The sequence below is a fragment of the Triplophysa dalaica genome, chromosome 17 (genome assembly GCF_015846415.1).
Source record: "Triplophysa dalaica isolate WHDGS20190420 chromosome 17, ASM1584641v1, whole genome shotgun sequence".
Lineage (NCBI taxonomy): Eukaryota > Metazoa > Chordata > Actinopteri > Cypriniformes > Nemacheilidae > Triplophysa > Triplophysa dalaica.
This window is the reverse complement of record NC_079558.1, coordinates 10,382,656-10,400,575: the sequence shown is the minus strand read 5'-3', so window position 1 is coordinate 10,400,575 and position 17,920 is coordinate 10,382,656. Positions and strand designations below refer to the sequence as shown.

At 37.7% G+C, this 17,920-nt stretch overlaps 1 protein-coding gene across 2 annotated transcripts in view; it reads left to right on the top strand.

Annotated features, from left to right (window-relative positions):
- Positions 1-17,920, top strand: part of rnls (renalase, FAD-dependent amine oxidase) — a 40,560-nt gene that overhangs the window by 761 nt on the left and 21,879 nt on the right. The window contains exons 2-4 of one of the 2 annotated variants that reach the window (XM_056770498.1): positions 23-128; positions 235-380; positions 1,418-1,576. In XM_056770498.1, the coding sequence (XP_056626476.1) occupies positions 23-128; positions 235-380; positions 1,418-1,576 (411 nt within the window). Of the gene's footprint in view, positions 1-22; positions 129-234; positions 381-1,414; positions 1,577-17,920 lie in introns of both variants that reach the window. The other variant, XM_056770497.1, reaches the window with a different exon arrangement.

Sequence of the window (17,920 nt, the reverse complement as noted above, 5' to 3'; positions counted from 1 at the left end):
TATTAATGTTGTCACGTTATAGGTGGGAGAATGTCCACAAGCAGAAGTCCGAGCAATCCTAAATGCACGGTTGATCTTGGTGCCCAGTACATCAGTGCCACACCATACTATGCCCGTATTCACAGCAGGTGGGCTATTTCTGCAAACTCTGTCTGATCTCTATGGTGTAGATATAGGATTTCTTTGGGGTGGGTTTTAACTTGGTCTTCTCATCGTTACTTATCATTTTTCTAGTTTTTATGAAGAACTATTGGCACAAGACCTTTTAAAGCCTCTCGCTGAACCTGTTGAAGGGATGACGTATAAAGAAGATGGAATTCTGAACTATGTGACGCCCAGTGGCGTCTCTTCCATTATCAAACACTACCTCAATATGTCAGGTAACTTCCTTCCTAGCCATTTATTTATTTTTCTAGATTTGCTCTATGACATTTTGGGTTGATTTACAGTATTGGGTGCTTTCCTATTGAATCTTTTGTTTGAAGTTTCTGATCACGTATAATTCAAAGGCAGTATATAAAAAATATATCGACATTCCATTCCATTTTCTACCACTAATCCGAACTACCTCGGGTCACGGGGAGCCTGCTCCTATCTCAGGAGTCATCGGGCATCAAGGCAGGATACACCCTGGATGGAGTGCCAACCCATCGCAGGGATATATCGACATATCAGTGTTAAATAAAACACACAACAACGTTCGCTTTTTTCATCAGGGTATTTTTACAATTTAATAACCCACTTTATTGTTGTTCATAATGCAGCTGGTTTTCATCAGCTGTTTAATGACATCAAATATGCTGCCAGAAAATTATTTTTGGGTCAGCAAGACCTGAGTCTTCCAGCTGTTGTTCCTTCTAAACGTTACCTTTTTAAAAAATACACTCAGTAATTTCCTAGACAGAGGAGATTTGAAAAAGTATTTGGACCGGGGAATGCAAACTGATTTATTTACCCTAACATCAAGAGGCTTAGTCGATAATCTGACCGGGCCATTAGGAAACTGTTCAGGATGTTTTGATATTTTGCATGTGCTGAAACAAAGAACAAAAAAGCAGTCAGATGGAACTGATTTAATGTGTGTAAAACCTTTGGGAAACCGCTCAATTACTCAATGATCAACATAATAAAATATAATGTTTATGAAAAGTCAATTTTGCACCATGTTTATCTCAATCCATTGACCTGATGTGATATTAGATTTTGATACTAATTCACATGTATTCTTTATGTAACTATGGAGTTTAAGTTCTTTCTACTATTTCCTGGTTTCTGTGCAGATAAATCAAATCTTGACTCATACCAAATCTGATCTGATTTTCCTTCTGTGTGACCTACTTTGAAACTCCTTTTTCTCTATTTCCTTTTGAATTGCTTTGTGCAATGTTGCCAACTGTGCCCCTCCCCCCTCAAGCAGGAGCAGAGGTGCTCCACAACCGACAGGTCACGCACATATACCGGAAAGATGCTGGCTGGGAAGTTTGTCACAAAGAGGGAGCTCCAGAACGGTTTGACATAGTGGTCCTAACCATGCCAGTACCACAAATACTTCAGCTGCAAGGAGATGTGGGATCTTGTGAGTTTATTACCACATCACAAACACTCACACACACTTTGGCCTTCTTGTATAGAAATTAAAATATGGATTTTGGTATGCTGTCATCCTTTGTCGCAGATGTGTTTAAACGTTTCTGTTTCGCCTCCAACCAAAATACCACTGCTGGTTTGTTTTTGTAAGGAGCATTGTCACTCTTGCAAATATTTAAGCATCTCATGACGAAATCAATATGAAATCACGAGGTTAAAGAGAAATGTAATCGTTTTATAATTATTTTACTTTTTAAAATAATCAATAACCACAGTGTATCTCTATATGTCTCGGATATGCTCTTATATGCATTAAGTTTTAGACTTGAAAAGTTTTGGGGGGGAGGGGTTGGCTGAACCAAAGGACGTGCGCACCCATTGTCAACAAAACACAGACATCAGTTTTACTCACTGTATGGGGTTCATGTGCAGTGAACAAACACCTGAACTTCACAAACGTATGCTCTTCTCTCTCTCCTGCTTACAAGTGAAAGTGACGTCTGCACATGCTCCTTCTCGTGCTCTCCTGTGGCTGTGACATCCTCCGTCACAGTTGACTTTCATTTTATCTTTTTCCATACAGTGAAAGTGAATGGTGACTGGGAATCTCAGTCTGTAACATTCTGCAAAGCATTTGCTTTTCATTTCACATTTTTCAAATCACATTTTCGTTTTTGGGGGAACTATCCCTTTAAGTACAAATATGGAAATGAAAGAGTCAGGTCTGGGTCTTCTGGGTGTTAGAGATTCTGAGAAACCGTGAATAATGAAGAGCGCGAGGAGAAAGTCACAGCTTCGGAATAAGAGCTGCATCGCAAATTAAGGGATGAATGAAAAATGGAATGAGACAGCTGAAAATGGTGGAAGAGTCGTAGCTGAAAAAAAACCCCACTTTAAATGGTTGTGTGGTGTCACGCACAGAGCAGCAGAAGTAGGCCAGAGCCACATGGTTCACAGCACTGGTGATATGTAATGAAACGGCCGCACAAGAGCACCTGAAAAATGAATCTGAAGTGCTTTGGATGAAATGGAGGCTGTGTGATCAGTGTCACAGTGCAGTGGCACAGAACTTCAAAAAACCAAATGAAAGAGGAAAGGGACACAAATGAAAGAGGCCCCTCGCTCTATTCCTGCAGGCTTCAGATCATGCACAAATAATTGGCAAGTTTACTTCTTGAGTACACATACAGAGTAGTTGATTTATTTTCTGGTAGACTTCAGTGAATGAAAGCTCTCATTTAACAGGTTCTCTGTCAAATCGTTTGGGTTTTTTTTTTGAAACCCACTTCAACAAGGCAAGGCTTTTTGGACTCTTTTAAGTGTTACATTGTTTTGTTACATGGCTGGTTTTACTGTGAGAACATCCATGTGTTCAGAACAACACTGCTCCTGCAAGACGCATTAAAGTAATTTCCCAAAATTCCTTAAACCCTTTAGATCTTTCATTTCTAGTGGGCTATGTTTTTCATTTATTTTCCTAATTTTCATCTTGGTTTACTTGGAACAAAGCCATACAAATTGTCTTTGAAAGTATGTAAATCATTTGAAAGAGGGATCATTTTTAGGATCATTGTGACATTATGTTTGCTTTATGTAGGACTTGAGATGAGCTAATTTATTTCATGATGCATTTATATGGTTTTACATTTATATTCAGAAAAAAAGTGTTATACCACCACTTAAAGTAGCTTTGTGGTATAGGCCTTAGGACATTTGCAGGCCATGGATCCTGTAATCCTGTTTGCCATGATGTCACCATTTATGTGCATTTGTAGTGGCAGAGACTGGACAGATGGTGGCAGCAGGCAGGTATGAGCCACCGACCCTTGCACACTTTTGAAGATGCAATCTGGAAATAATTTTAACAAAATCAAGCAGCATATTTGAAAAAAATGAATGCCTCACACTTCCTGCTTCATGACAGCATGATTCAGTAGAATCTGTTCATTGAACGCTAACCTTTTATATTTTGTATATTGTATGTAATGGTCTAAAAGCGAATGGGATCGTTTTTGTGCTATATTTGGCAGCTAAAACAAAGCTAATTTTTCCAAATTTAAAATTGTATTTGCCCTCTTTGATACTCAATTTGTAAATCTATTTTATTACCAATTTTAAAATATGTTTGAACTGAAATGTGTCATACATGCCTAGAAAGAGGTTTATTGATATCAATCACTTTCAGTGGAAAAATGTAGGTTTGGTTTTTATCGGACCTACAAATATATTTATTGCCAAAGGATATGTATTGATGATGTTTGATTATAAAGTGAATATGGAGATCATTCTGTATGTGTTCAGCATAAAAATAATGATCGAGTCCTTAACCTCACACTTCCACTCGGTGATCTTTGGCTTTCCCGTTGGCTTTCCATGTGCAGGGGAAATGAAGAGGAAGTATGAGTGTGTGTTATTTGCAAATGATGAATGGACTCTATGCACGCTGCTGTGCTGTTGCACGCCTGATGTAGATCACCACTGATTTGTTCCCTTTGATATATTACTGAACGTTTAGGGTTGGTGATTTGATCAAGCCTGAGAAACACAGGGTTACGGCAGATTTGTCCTTTCACACAAGTAACTTTTCCACAACTTTGATGCCAAAACTTTTTTGCATGTTGTTGCAAGACACTTCCTGAAAGATTCAGTTTGGTGAAGAAATTCTGCTTCTTAATGTTTAAATGTGTTATCATATACTGAAACAATTTCCTCAGATTTTCTTTAATTCCCACTTTTTGTTTTCTGTGACATGCTTCGCCAGTTGCCAAAAATGAACATGCGAGAGTTGAATGCAGCTTTTGCAAGCATTGGAAATGTCCCTTTGACTTGGAGTGACATAATGTGTTTGAATGTTCTCAGGCCTCTGATTTTACACCATAGTAACTTAACAATTAAAACAGACACCTTGTGGTCATTGAAACATGCCACACACTTCACGCATGCACACACGCTTGTCCTACACACTGAGAACAAACACAGACTAAATGGAGTCCACCATAAAACAGTGGGCCTTTTGTATTCTTGGCATACTTTTCAGTTTAACATTGGTCTGTATCAAAGGATGTCACCTTTAACAGGGTGTCAGTCTTGTTCCCAGCGATGCTGTAAGGGCTGAATAAGTACATTTCAAAATTAGAATCTGATTCAAATTCACTTCCACGTTGACAAGCTTGCGTATGCTTATGTTAAACCATTTCTGCTTTAGTGGTTTAAGACTGAGATCCAAAAGAGGAAGGTGACCTATAAGCCTAAGAAATCTTTCTAGTCTGAACAATTATTTCCAACAGCTTGTCTTTATTTCATTATAGAAGATTGAGCAGGTTCTTCCTAACCTATATACTATTTTATCATAGACTTCCGTGTGTCTTTCCTTTGCTGTGTGAATGTAAATAATAGATATTTTTTTATTATTGGCTTTACAAAAATGAATATATTGGTGTTGATTATTATGATTTATCTTTTGTAATGATTTATTGTAGGTATTTATTCTGCATTTTAGACAGCTCTATAGATATATTTGACTCAAATCTGTGAGTGCAAAGTTGACTTTCCTTTTCAAAGCACTAGATGACCGCTTGTCACTCAAAGCTTGGAATCATAACTGCAGATTCACACAACCACAGTTTATAGGCCACTTGAACATATATTTATGCATGTCTCCAAACTGCAGCTTGATATTGAAAAAGACCACATGAAATCATTTGACAAGCGCAGTTTTCATTCCTTCCTGTGTTTTGGTGTATTATGGACGAGGTAAATTGAAAGGCTTAACCCTTCAACGACAGCCAATAGGCTCTTTTTATGAGCTTTGATGTGATTCTTGCTGGTCAATTGAATGCAATTGGACAATTGAATTTGATTGGACAAAAAATTAGTTTAGTGGTCATCAATATTTTTGGTCCGTTTTCCCAGGAGACTGTACATTTCAAATGTGCTGAACAGGAATTTTGTAAGCATTTAGGACTAAAATAGCATATATAATTATTTTTATATTGATTTCATGGAGTCTTTATACAGTACCGACAGTTTCAGCGGCAACAACATAAACAACCCCACCCAAAATAAATGAAAATTTCATCATCATTTACTCATGCTCTTGTTATTTCAAACCTCTATGACCTTGCAGAACGCAAAAAAATATATATTTTAAAGAATGTTGTTGACTGGCACCTATTCAGTTGCATTGGTTTTGTGTCCATACAGTAGAAGTGAACGGGTGTGGCTGCTTTTTGGTTACCAACTTTCTTCAAACTATAGCTTCTTTTGTCTTTTGCGGAAGAAAGAAATGACCAGAGTAAATGATCACAGAATTTTATTTTTTGCAGAAACTATCACCTTACCTTTCTTGAGACCTCTGCAAAGAATCTATAAATGTTGAGTAGTTTTAATTTGATATACATAAAATTTTAATAGAAAGTAATTGTCAAATAAATTGTTATACACCGTATTACTAGCCAGACTGTTAACCAGACACAGACTGAAAGTTGACTTTGGGCCAGGCGTGTGCGTCTGATGAAACACTGGGACAATAAAAATAATATTTTTTAAAAATAAAAGATTTGTTTGAATTCAGATGTGCCTCTTGCTGTTAAATTAAATTCTAAAACATTTAATTTTACAAGAATATGTGTAGTGCAGGGTGAGTCATCAATATTTAGAATAGCCTACAGTGTATATAATAAACATTTAGAAAATATATTTTTATTATTTCCATTTCATGGGGTCTAAGGACAACAAAAAGAATATCACTACGGCTGGAATCTTGATAGCAGCTTGATGCATCATCTCAATTGCCAGTTCCATTTCTCTCAATGAGCGATGGTGTGCCCACACCCTTCCCATTGTGAAGTCCTTGCTTTTACTTCCTGTCCAACCCGTTCGCAGGTCTGTCGCACCAAACTTAGCTTGCCTTTGTGCCTATAGGTGATGACATCATTGTGCTGAAATAGGGCATTTTTCGCAGCTAACCTCTACGTGGCCAGCGCTTTCACTCGTGTGAATCTTTTCCACAGCTCAGATCCCTGATGGCCTTGAAACTCTGCTGATGTTGAGAAACATGATTCTTCATTTCTAACGAAATTAAAGCTCTATTTCTGGCAGGCTCGCTCTCTCATGTGGTAATCAGTCTCCCCGGCTCAGTTATTTGATTTGGGGCCTGGCTGCACGAGATGGGTAGCGTGCCGATTGTTTCCTTCCGAATGCCTTTTAAGAGCGACTGTTTATCAGCAGATATGATAAAAGGTATGACATTGTGCATCATTAAATCTAAAATGGCTCTCCTTTTGTTTCCCGTCACCAAACATAAATATCCGAGCGTATCATTTTGCTAGCAATTACCTCGAGCTTTATCCCGTGCTGGGAATACAATAAATGTGTCGAGTTACATCATCCCTTCTCTTGGTTAGAGATTCTCTTTTTGTCTTCCATTGAGTGACTGTCTTGGTTGGCTGCTTTCAAGTCTGCGAGTCTGGCGTGATGTAATGCCTTGCACTGACTACTGACAGAAACACACGCTTATTTCCCCTGCACTCTCTGGCCGCTGTATGCTCCCTGTACAGCTCTCTCAAAGGCACTCAGGAGTCCAAACAATAGAAGGATGGGGTTTTTTCGCCATTTATAATTGGGTCGCTTAACCCCGTCAAAGTAACACTCGGTTTTGTGTTGACATGCCTTTGTTCTGCTAGTCACATTTTGTCATAAAAAAGTGATGGTGTTGTTTGACCAATATTGTCAGTTTTGAATGCAGAACAGCGCTGAAGATAATTTAGTATTTACCATTAGTGGCCAGGTAATGAATTGTTACGTATATCATTCAGATGGCTCATTGTCCTAAAAAAAGCTTTGGATGTCAAGCATGAAATGATACGCTTCAGTGTCTATTCAGTAGAAACCTCGTTCAGGAAACCATGCAAAACAAGAGGAAGGGGTTAAGTGCAAAAAGTTGCTGAAATAAGTCACACCCCAAAAAACAACGATAACATAATGAACCAAACATCAGAGTTGTGAGTGTTAAAACATCTGACGAGGCTTCAGAGACTTGAGATAATCTCATCCCTGGTGTGCCAAGAGCGAATGCCATTTCTGGGTAGTGCCATGATCTGTATTTGGATTAGAGCAGAAGATGAATGAGCAGTGCATTGCCCTCTAAATTAAGAGGAATTTGTGATTCATGTCTCTGACTTGGAGAGAAAGGGGTTCTTTTGACAGGGCCAGGAAAGTCACGCTCTTAATAGCGGTTCCCTTGCCGAGCCATCTTAAAACTGAAATGATCTTTTATGAGTGATGGCTACTCTCGCACATTCGCTTGCCAGTTCTCTGCATGATCTATTTCATCATGCGCTCCTTATTTAACTTCAGTTTGACCGCACAAAGAAACAAATCTGCATTTTTAAAACAGTGTTCGTATAAAATGCAGCTGTGGTTACTTACTGAAATACAGGAAAAACACCATTTAGTTATACATTTGTGGAAGAACACATTATCACTTCTTTTGATCATTATTCTTTTTTATAGAAGCCTTGTGAACATCTGATAGGATTTTCGTAACTTGTGCATGCGCAAGATACTGTTGCTTTTTGTTTTGTCATCAGGTCTGTTGTAGATAGAGTGTGTTATAGAGTACCGCAGAGACTATTTTTGATGGCCAAACCGGAAGTTAGCACCACACTGGTACCCTTGATCGAAATCCTATTGATTTTACCGATAAATTTTTGGAAGATTACAAAAAAAGATCTGTGATTATCAAAGGTTCATGATACTTACATGTTTCATCTATCAAGATCATCTTTACAGATTTACACAATTATGATTACTTTTGAAGCCTAAATGCAACCGCTAGAAGTAAAATGCTAACATGATGCTATAAACGGACTACACTATGGTCACTCGATATCATCGTCACCACATCCAAGACACCGACAACTTTTTCTAACTTTATTATAAATGTGTTCTTTGGCAAGTAATTACTCCGTAAAGGAGTATCCATCCAAGTCTAAAGTCCCCGCCAAAGGATGCAGTCGCTTTTTAGCAACTTCTGTTTTTAAGACATGATGCTTTTAAAATCATGACTGGGTTATAACTGTTGTTTTTTCTCATAGAATAAAATGTGAAAATATGTGTTGTTAACCACAAACCTTCTTTTAGGCATTTAATTAAAAAACCATTGACTTTGGGGCGATGGAACTGGAAGTGCTAAAATGCTAACTCGCTTCAGGGGTTTGCATTCAAAATCCGTCATCTCTGCAGTACGCTATTGCTTTGCCTCTAGTGTTGCCAAACAGAATTTCAACAATGATTTGCGAAACACATCCCTCATCTACCATTGGCAGACAAACAGACAGCCCCACGCAAAACTCACGCTATTGGTGTAGGTACTGTTGCTGGGTCGTGCTAGATTATATGTTAGTGTGCTAATGCCATAGACTTGGTGGAATTGAGCTGGGAATGCAAACATAAACGTCATATCCTTTTGTGCCGTGGGGGAGAACAATCCATTACAATCAATGCTAACTGAATAAATAATAACTGAAAAATCTATGTTCTTAGTTCATCACTGCCTTGAGCCTTGTTCAGCTGTTTCCTTATAATGGAACTTCTATGCGAGAAACCGTCCGATGCTACAGTCAAACTGTTTATAAAATGTATTAATTTAACATGTTAAGACATACTCTGTTATATGATAGCTTTAATGAACCCTAGGACACTGATGTTACAGTTGTCGCCTAGCTGGAGATTCAATCATGAACAGGTCGTTTCTTCCGTCACAGATACTGCAAGGAGTCTCCCATCCAATATGGCTGGGTTTTTCTATGTATCTTGCTCAGTTTAATGGAAAAAGTGATTTTTATGTAGACCATACTCGCCAATTGGCCATGCATTTCCAATTAATTTTCCCCACGTTGACTCCGCCCCCGGCCGCGCCCCCAGCTGTGACACGACACCAACCAAATCTATAAAGTCAGTGTTTACAATTTTTGGAAAATCAACCAACCAATGTTTTATTCCGAGTTGTCTTTACATAATAATCTTGGGATAAGAGAAACTATTTTACCAAAAAATTACACACTTTTAAATTTTACCACAATTCCAATAGTTTAATAAAACGTTGCATTACATCAAGAAATCAGAGTAGTCACGCATCTGAAGTAATTTACCATGATTTAGAAAAGCCAAATTGATTATGTTGCCATACTACAGCAGCTTTTATTTTCTCTCTGAATGAGTCTGGAGTCAGAAATGGGACATATTGATTTCCTATACCACACCACTGCAACACCAGATAGCCCACACACCATACAAGCTATGATGAAAGCTTTTCACATCATCCATTAGTCGAAAACAGAGTTTTGTGCTCTCACACAGGTTTCTATGTACAACTCTGCATCATTTTTGGGCAACATATTCTCTAAAAAAAATAGACCACCTTTGACCCACTGCTTGAAATAACCTGTGGCTTGACGTCAGCGCCAAAGTCCTCAGGTGGCTGCCCTAAATGTCTCTGTTTGGTCCAAAATTACACCCGAGCTATCTATGAAACGCACCGCTGGCAATCGCCTTGTTTATCCGACCGATATTTCAGCCGGCATCACAGTGCCTTCGTCTTCGCTTAACTGGCTGCACAAAAGTGTCCATTATTGCCGTGTTTGTAGGGAAAGCAAAAAAGTCTCTCCAGTGAAGATATTAATAAACATCCCTGAAAACCTGTCGCTTTAAAGTGGCCTGCAGCTGTGGAAGCTTATCCGTCTCTCCAGCGGCCAGGGCTCAAACTCCGGATATAAAGAGCTGAGATGTTTTCATTTATAGAATCGGCCAAAGCCGGCAGTTTATGGCTAATCTGGAGCTGGTCCACAGATTCCTCTGGGTTCCGGGCCAGCGGTTTAAGAGAAAACCTGGATATGTGATACATTATCTCTAATAGTTGTCAACTGTAATATAATGAGCCTTTTTCACAATTGCTAATCGAATCTTGAAAACTGTTTAACAGTCAATTTACAAATGTGCTGTATTTTTTCATATGGGTGCTGTATGTAATATTTTGGAGGATCTAATGACAGAAATGCTAAATAATAAACAAAACAATGTCTTCAGATGTGTATAAAGACCTTACATAATGAAGCGTTTTTTATCGTTAGAGTGAGCTATTTCTATCTACATAAACTGCGGGTCTCCTTACATGGAATAATCCTATGTTGCTACAGTAGTAGCTCTAACAGGGTTGCAACGGGTCATGTCATTTCTGGAATATCATGGAATTATTAAAGGACAAATTCAGACATTGAAAGTCATGGAATTTTTATATATATTTTTTGTCAAAGTCATGTTTGTCACGTAAATCTTTTGTTTCCATGTATCAAAATGTAATTTTTCTATACTGTATTTTTTACACACTTTTTTTTTTACACATATTGTTACGGTTATTTTAAGTGCCATTTTATTCCCTTCACCCTTGTCACCTGTTGGGTAAGTTTAAACTGAAAAGTAATTAATTACAAGTTACCAAATACATATTCAATAGTTTACTTGGATTACTGTACAAACTACTCTCTCCAAAAAGTATTCCATTAGTTATAACTAATTACTTTATATATCCTATATTAACCTTGAGTAGAATTGATTCAAGGATAGACATGGCTTATTTAATTCATTCAAATAAATAATAAATAACTACATCAATTATTCTTATTAACTGAAATATACAAATGTGAGGATACATTAAAGCATACATTTAAAGTCAGATTTATATTAGATTTATATAACACTATTTTATATATTACACAGTATTTAGTTCAATTACGTCAGAAGTAACTGTTATTAAATTACATAAAAAATAAGATTAATCCCTTACTTTACTTTTCAAGGGGAAAGTAATTCAATTACAGTAACTCATTACTTAGTTAAATTTACATTTCAAGAGCTTTGGCTGAAAAACGCCCACTTCAAAACAGGGGTTTCATTCATTACAGGTCATGGAAATTCAACTTCTTAGTCAGTGAAAGTCAGGGAAAAGTTAGGGAATTTGGCGTAGAGTGGGAACCCTACTCTAAACTCCTCTACAGAGGAGTATTTCGTAAATATGTTATCTCCTTCAGCAAAGAAGGGAAAACGTTACAACATCTTAGTCCTGTGTCAGCCGTCATAGTTTAATTCAATTTTAGACTATTTATTTAGCGCTGTTCACAATGTGGATTGTTCCAAAGCAGCTTTACAGGAGAAAAACACAAAAAAATTAAAACACAGCACAGTGCATGGGTTTGACAGGGATGCATATAAGTTTTTCTATCTGGTTCTCAAGAGACAACATTTTTGTTTTTTGGCAGGTTGCTGGGAAGTGCACTTGCGAGTGCACATGGAGACTTGCGGTGCGGAGCTAGGATCGAGTATAGCATAGAGAGACTCAAGCTGCGTGCAAGTGTCAAACTTTCTAAAAGGACAAGCTGTTTAAACTTAAGAGAAGCGGCGTATTTGTAGACATGCAGCGCAGCGCAGATCCAGACAGTTTTAGCAGCATTCAGTTCAAACGGAAGTCTTATCCAGTGTTACATTTGGTCGATCTAAAACAGTGATTGTGCATCAAAAGGTTTTCAATCATGTCAGTACGCAAATGAGCGGTCTTAACTTATTTACAGAGCGCATTTTTAATTTTGGTCTTACATGCGCACCACTTATGTGCATCCCTGTTTATATTCCATTCCATTCCATTTTCTACCGCTTATCCGAACTACCTCGGGTCACGGGGAGCCTGCGCCTATCTCAGGAGTCATCGGGCATCAAGGCAGGATACACCCTGGATGGAGTGCCAACCCATCGCAGGGCACACACACTCACTCACTCACTCACGCACTCACACCCTACGGACAATTTTTCCAGAGACGCCAATCAACCTACCATGCATGTCTTTGGACCAGGGGAGGAAACCGGAGTACCCGGAGGAAACCCCCCCCTGTTTATACAAACAAACAAAATCATTCTAGTAAAAAATATCTAATAATATCTAATAAATGCAGTCTCTCGGTGAGCAACCAGCAAACAGTGCCCTGTGGTGAGGAACCAGAGATAAATACAGAAAAAATAACTTGTGAGAAACCAGTCTCAGCCAGGAGGGCCAGATCTCCTCTGACGTGTCACAGCTACACTCAGTTACTTTGATTAAAGTTACTGAGTAAAGGGAGGGGGAAGCAAGCTGTTGGTTGCAATCGACAAACTCACCACTAGATGTCGCTGAATTTCATACACTGGACCTTTAATTTTCAAACGTGCTATATATTTTTCATAACATGTTAGCTTACGTTTATTTATACAATTAAGTGAGCATGAATCAAAGTTAATAGATGCAGTTAAACTATTGCTTTTTGTTTTTTCATCAAATTTATTAATGTTAGCAAAGGAACATTTTTAAGTATATAGCATATTATTGTAGATGAATTACAGCTCTTGTTTCAGTTTTTATATAAGTCTGTTTTTTATCACTGTGTTGTGTGTTTTTGCATGTATACTTTGTTGACACATTTTCCAGCTGTATAAAAAGACTAAGCATGCGTTAAGCTTTTGGCACACTCATGATCAGATGCGCCATCAGTTGAGGTTTGGTTTCTTTCACGACCAAGACTTTATAAGCATTTAACTGAATCCAGCCTGCATGGAGGCCTGTTATAAGCTAATTGTGAGTCACCTTTAATGAAATCACATGGCAAATAAGAGGGCTGATTTATCAGAGTTTGGATACATAGGCAACCCGCTAAATGTTTTCAGACAACTTGGAGGCATCTGTTATTCCGTTGGCCTCTGCTGCTTAAATTGCGCATATGAGATAAAGCGCTCTTGCATCCAGGTGGTTTGGCAGCGCTACCTTCAGCTTGCTTTGGCACCCGTAACGCCGATCTTAACGCGCTGCTTTATTTTTTCCAAGTGACTTGAATATAACCTGGCTCTCGGTGAGCAGTTGGAAAAGCAATTCAGGACTCTTCCCATGCTGTAGATCATCATTCTTGCATGTCATGTCAGCAGATCCTTGTTGAAACGGGGTCCATTAGGAGCCGAGGCTAATGATGGACCTCTCGCTCCTGTGCGAAGCCCCTTTAAAGCTGAATTGGAGTTGGGATCCCTCTACTTCACCCGGAGTAATAAATACTTCTTATTGTTGGACGCAGTTCACCAACAAGTGCATTAAAGGTTAGCTAAACAACGCTCGACTCCCTTTTTGTGTTTTGTTTGTATTTATCTTCCCGTTTACTTTTGGGAAGCTTTCCAGAACCTCTCAGGCAAATATTAAATCAACCTTTAAAGGGCTGAGAGATCATAAATTGGGAAATGGTTCAACTCTCGGGTGCACTCTGTATAGCCTTCCAGTATGCTGATACGCTGCTGTGCAGAGTCCCAGAGGGTAGCGGCAAAGGCCAGCCCTTCCAGGGAACAATGATGAATGCATGGGAGTTGGTGTGCTTGCAACAATGTTGCCTCAAACAATGCCAGCCTGAAAAAAAAATGACCACCCAAATTCAGAAATAAACTTGTTGTGAATTTCTGTGCATGCTGGATGTTCATTCATTATATCAGCTTGAATCAAAATCATCCCAGTAGGACGTCTATAAGATGCCAAATCGATACGCATTTGACATTGCCATTCATTCTCAAAGTAAAGAAGTACAGGCAGGACAGAAACTGCCATTTGTAATATGGTGTTTCCCTTCGATGATACTAAAAGTTTTTTTGGGCCTTTTTTGTTTGTCTGATCATCTTTTATGATAGTGGAATACTACACTACAAAAATTCTGTTTGTATTCACTTTCCATCATGTTGGTATAAACCTGTATGCGGTTATTTTTTACATTTGACAACAGCTGTTTTTCACACAACGACTGACATAGATGACAACTCACTATCAAGTAGTCTATACAATTCAGCCCGTGTTATGAAAGCCAGTATATTGAAACCACATCTAGAAGTGCTACACTTTGAGAACACATGCTATTGAATGGCTTTAGCAGACTTGGAATGGAGCATAGTCTGTAGGGACAATACCTTTAGGGTAGATGTCATTGTATGGCCAAACTTGTTTACATATTTCTGCTTTTGTGTTCAGATGCAAAAGGAAACTACAGGTTTGGAATGACATGAGGGTGAGATAACGGTGACAGAATTTTATTAAGTTAAGTTTTTTAACAATCCAAAGCTCAACTTCTCCAGCACTGAACACCAAATACTGTAGACTTAATACTGTAGCTCTAGTTGGCTATGAGACAGTCACACATTCAAAAGCAAGAGAATGTTTAAATCACATCCCCTGACACCCTTCACCGATAGCTCCAATTAGGCAAACTTCTGAGAAGGAAAGCTGGATCCCAAGACCTGTTCCTCTTGGGAATATTCACACATCCAGAACCACTGTGGGAACAGTACTGCTTGACTTTGTTACTATAGAAATGACACATTAGCAGCCAAAGTGTGCTCTTTGTATTGTGAGAAAATGCCCTTGTATCATAATTCATCACCTTTTCCCTTTTAACCCTCATTGATTTGCTAGTGAATCAGAGATCGTGTTGCACAATAACACTGGATTTCAGTTTTAAGGCCAAGCAGCATTTATGATGTGTAACCAGTCCAGAAAATGACATGGCACTCTGCATAAATATCACTAACCAAATGATTCCAGCATGCAAATAACACTTTTAAATGGGCTTGTTTTTATGTTAATTATTTATTATTAAATCCACACGATCTCATTTGAAAACAGCACATTTTCCTTGTTCTAAAATAAAGGTCTCCTGATGTTAGCAAGGGCCATTGTGGCTCTGTTCCAAAACCTAGTGAGATGTCTGCTGCCTGTGTAGGCAGCTGTATTTTAAGGAAACAACCTAACCTAAATGAAGTCATAGGTGACTGATTCGTACTGTATGCGCATGTTCTGAATATGACAAATGGCATCGTAGTAACAGTTTTTTGCACATACAGTATATAGCTTACAATTTATTGACAATAAGTTTATCTATTAGAATGTTGCTGGGATATAGCTGCAATGATCTAGAAAGTCTGACACACAAATATCAGGTAAAATATACATTTTTAACATTTTTTTGCATGAATTTTATTTTTAGGTATATATTAGGGCCAAAAGTCTTGTCCGGAGGGCTATATTTGTACAGTTTTTGCCAATATTGTATAGCATCATATTGTATATCATCAAAATATGGTGTGTATGGTACAAAAACACTAAACAGGTATTTACTGACCAAATTGGCAATAAGGCAAACCGCAGAATATAAGGGAATATCGCTTTTATTTAAATATACAAAAATGCATAGAAAACAAATGGCTTACAAAAAATAAATCAAACACTGTTTACTATTTTTTCTGTTATTAATATTTGGTAATCCTTGTAATATTTTGAGTTTCAGATTATAATCCAAACAGATGCAACATGGAAATTGTTATGCATCCTTAATAAAATATTCAAATATAAAGCGAAGATGTCAACTGTCCAAAGTTGAACATCACTTTTGGCCACCGATGTACGTCACCCATTATCTTAGATTGATTTTTGTTGTTGTTGCGAAGCTCACAGCAGTGCATTGTGGGATTGGCTTCTCCCAGAGGGATACAAGGAACCTGGCAAAAATATGTTTTTTCAAAATGCATTCTTAGAATTTATAAAAACGATTAGGATAATCATGCTGGCAAGTTTATTGAACGGCCTTTATGTCAGGAGCGTGTCAATGATAAAATACTGTGTCCAATTGAGTTTGGAACGGATTCTACATTCATTTATTTATTGAGTTTGAATGTTAATGGAAACATGTTGCAATATAATGTAATGTAATGAAATATAAAGTGGGTTGTGATGTAAGTATATACTGAACATTAAGGATTTGGTGTGAAAAAAGATTGAATATCTCTATATGTCTAAATACCCCTCTCTATATTCACAGCATTACTGCGTGTAGCCTTGTTTTTACCTAAACTTGAATGCACACCATCTCATGAGAACTCGTGTCACCGTGGGGACCAAAATTGAGGTTCCCATGGGCGAAAAAGCTTATAAATCGTACAGAACTAAATTTTTTGATCTTTAGGTTTAGGGGATAAAATATACATGTTCTGTATAAAAATCATTACAGCTATGACTTGTCCCCAAGAAGATGTGTGTATGCTTGCGTGTTTGTGTGTAAATGTGTGAGTGTGTGCATGTGCGTGCATGTAGATGTAATGCAGATGTTCATAACTACCTGGGCTCAGGCCAGACTCACTCCTACATGCTCTCCTGGGTCCTTACTATTCTAATCACGCTGTAGCTCAGTAATTCTCAAACCCTCATCCGAACACACGCTTATGAGAGGAAGCTCTGTAGGAAGACTCATATCTCATGCTTTAACATGACACCACCAGATCTCATGCTTTGCTTTTGTTCACACAAACTGCAGATTATAGTTTTTTAAGGTATTGATAGATAGTGGTGCTGTGTGAACAAGTTTTTGATAATAAAAAAACTAAGTATATTTGAATTATGTCTTAATATCTTTCACAATTTTGCATTTTATACAAATGAAAGGATCTTCATAATTTACAAGACAAAGGATTAAGAGAATGATTTTTGCACTACGGTACTTGCGTGCCGTTTTGTAATTAAATACAACATTAACATTATGTCATTAACATACGTCAAATTAACAATATACCTCAACAGCATTCATTAAAGCAGGAGTATTCAAATAAAATTCCAAGTGGTCCGGTCTTTATATTTTCTTCCAAATGGAGGTCCGGACAATATCTTTTTCAGTTTAGTCCAGTTGGATATACTGTATAAAAGAAATGATCTTCTATCAGGCCATTTATTTTATATTTTGATATATGTATGTATAGGCTCTGTGGCTTCAGGGGTATGCCCTCTTAATAGAAGTCTAATAATAAATATTTGTAAATAAAAAAACTACTGACAACATACAAACAGCAAGGTGAATGTAACAATTAAAATGCTATAAAACAATTAAAATCATAAACAGAAAATAAACTTACTTACTAAATTAGCCTTTTCATGCCATTTTCACCTTTTCAATTTCATACCAGAACTTACCATACTTCGAGCTTTAAATAATTTCTCAATTAAAACGTTTTTCATTACAAAATGTGAACCTGCTGAAAATCCTGAGAGGTACCTGAGAGCGCCTGTGATGTGATTCTCAGTTGTGAAGACAAGCTCAATTTAAACAACCAAAATAGTCAAAAGTTTTAAATTGTTTATTAGGCTATGTCTCGCGGTCCAGATGGAACGAAGCAAAGGTTGAGGATGACAGCATTAAAGGTATACTTTACTACCAAATCAAAATTGTAAAAAAATGACTCG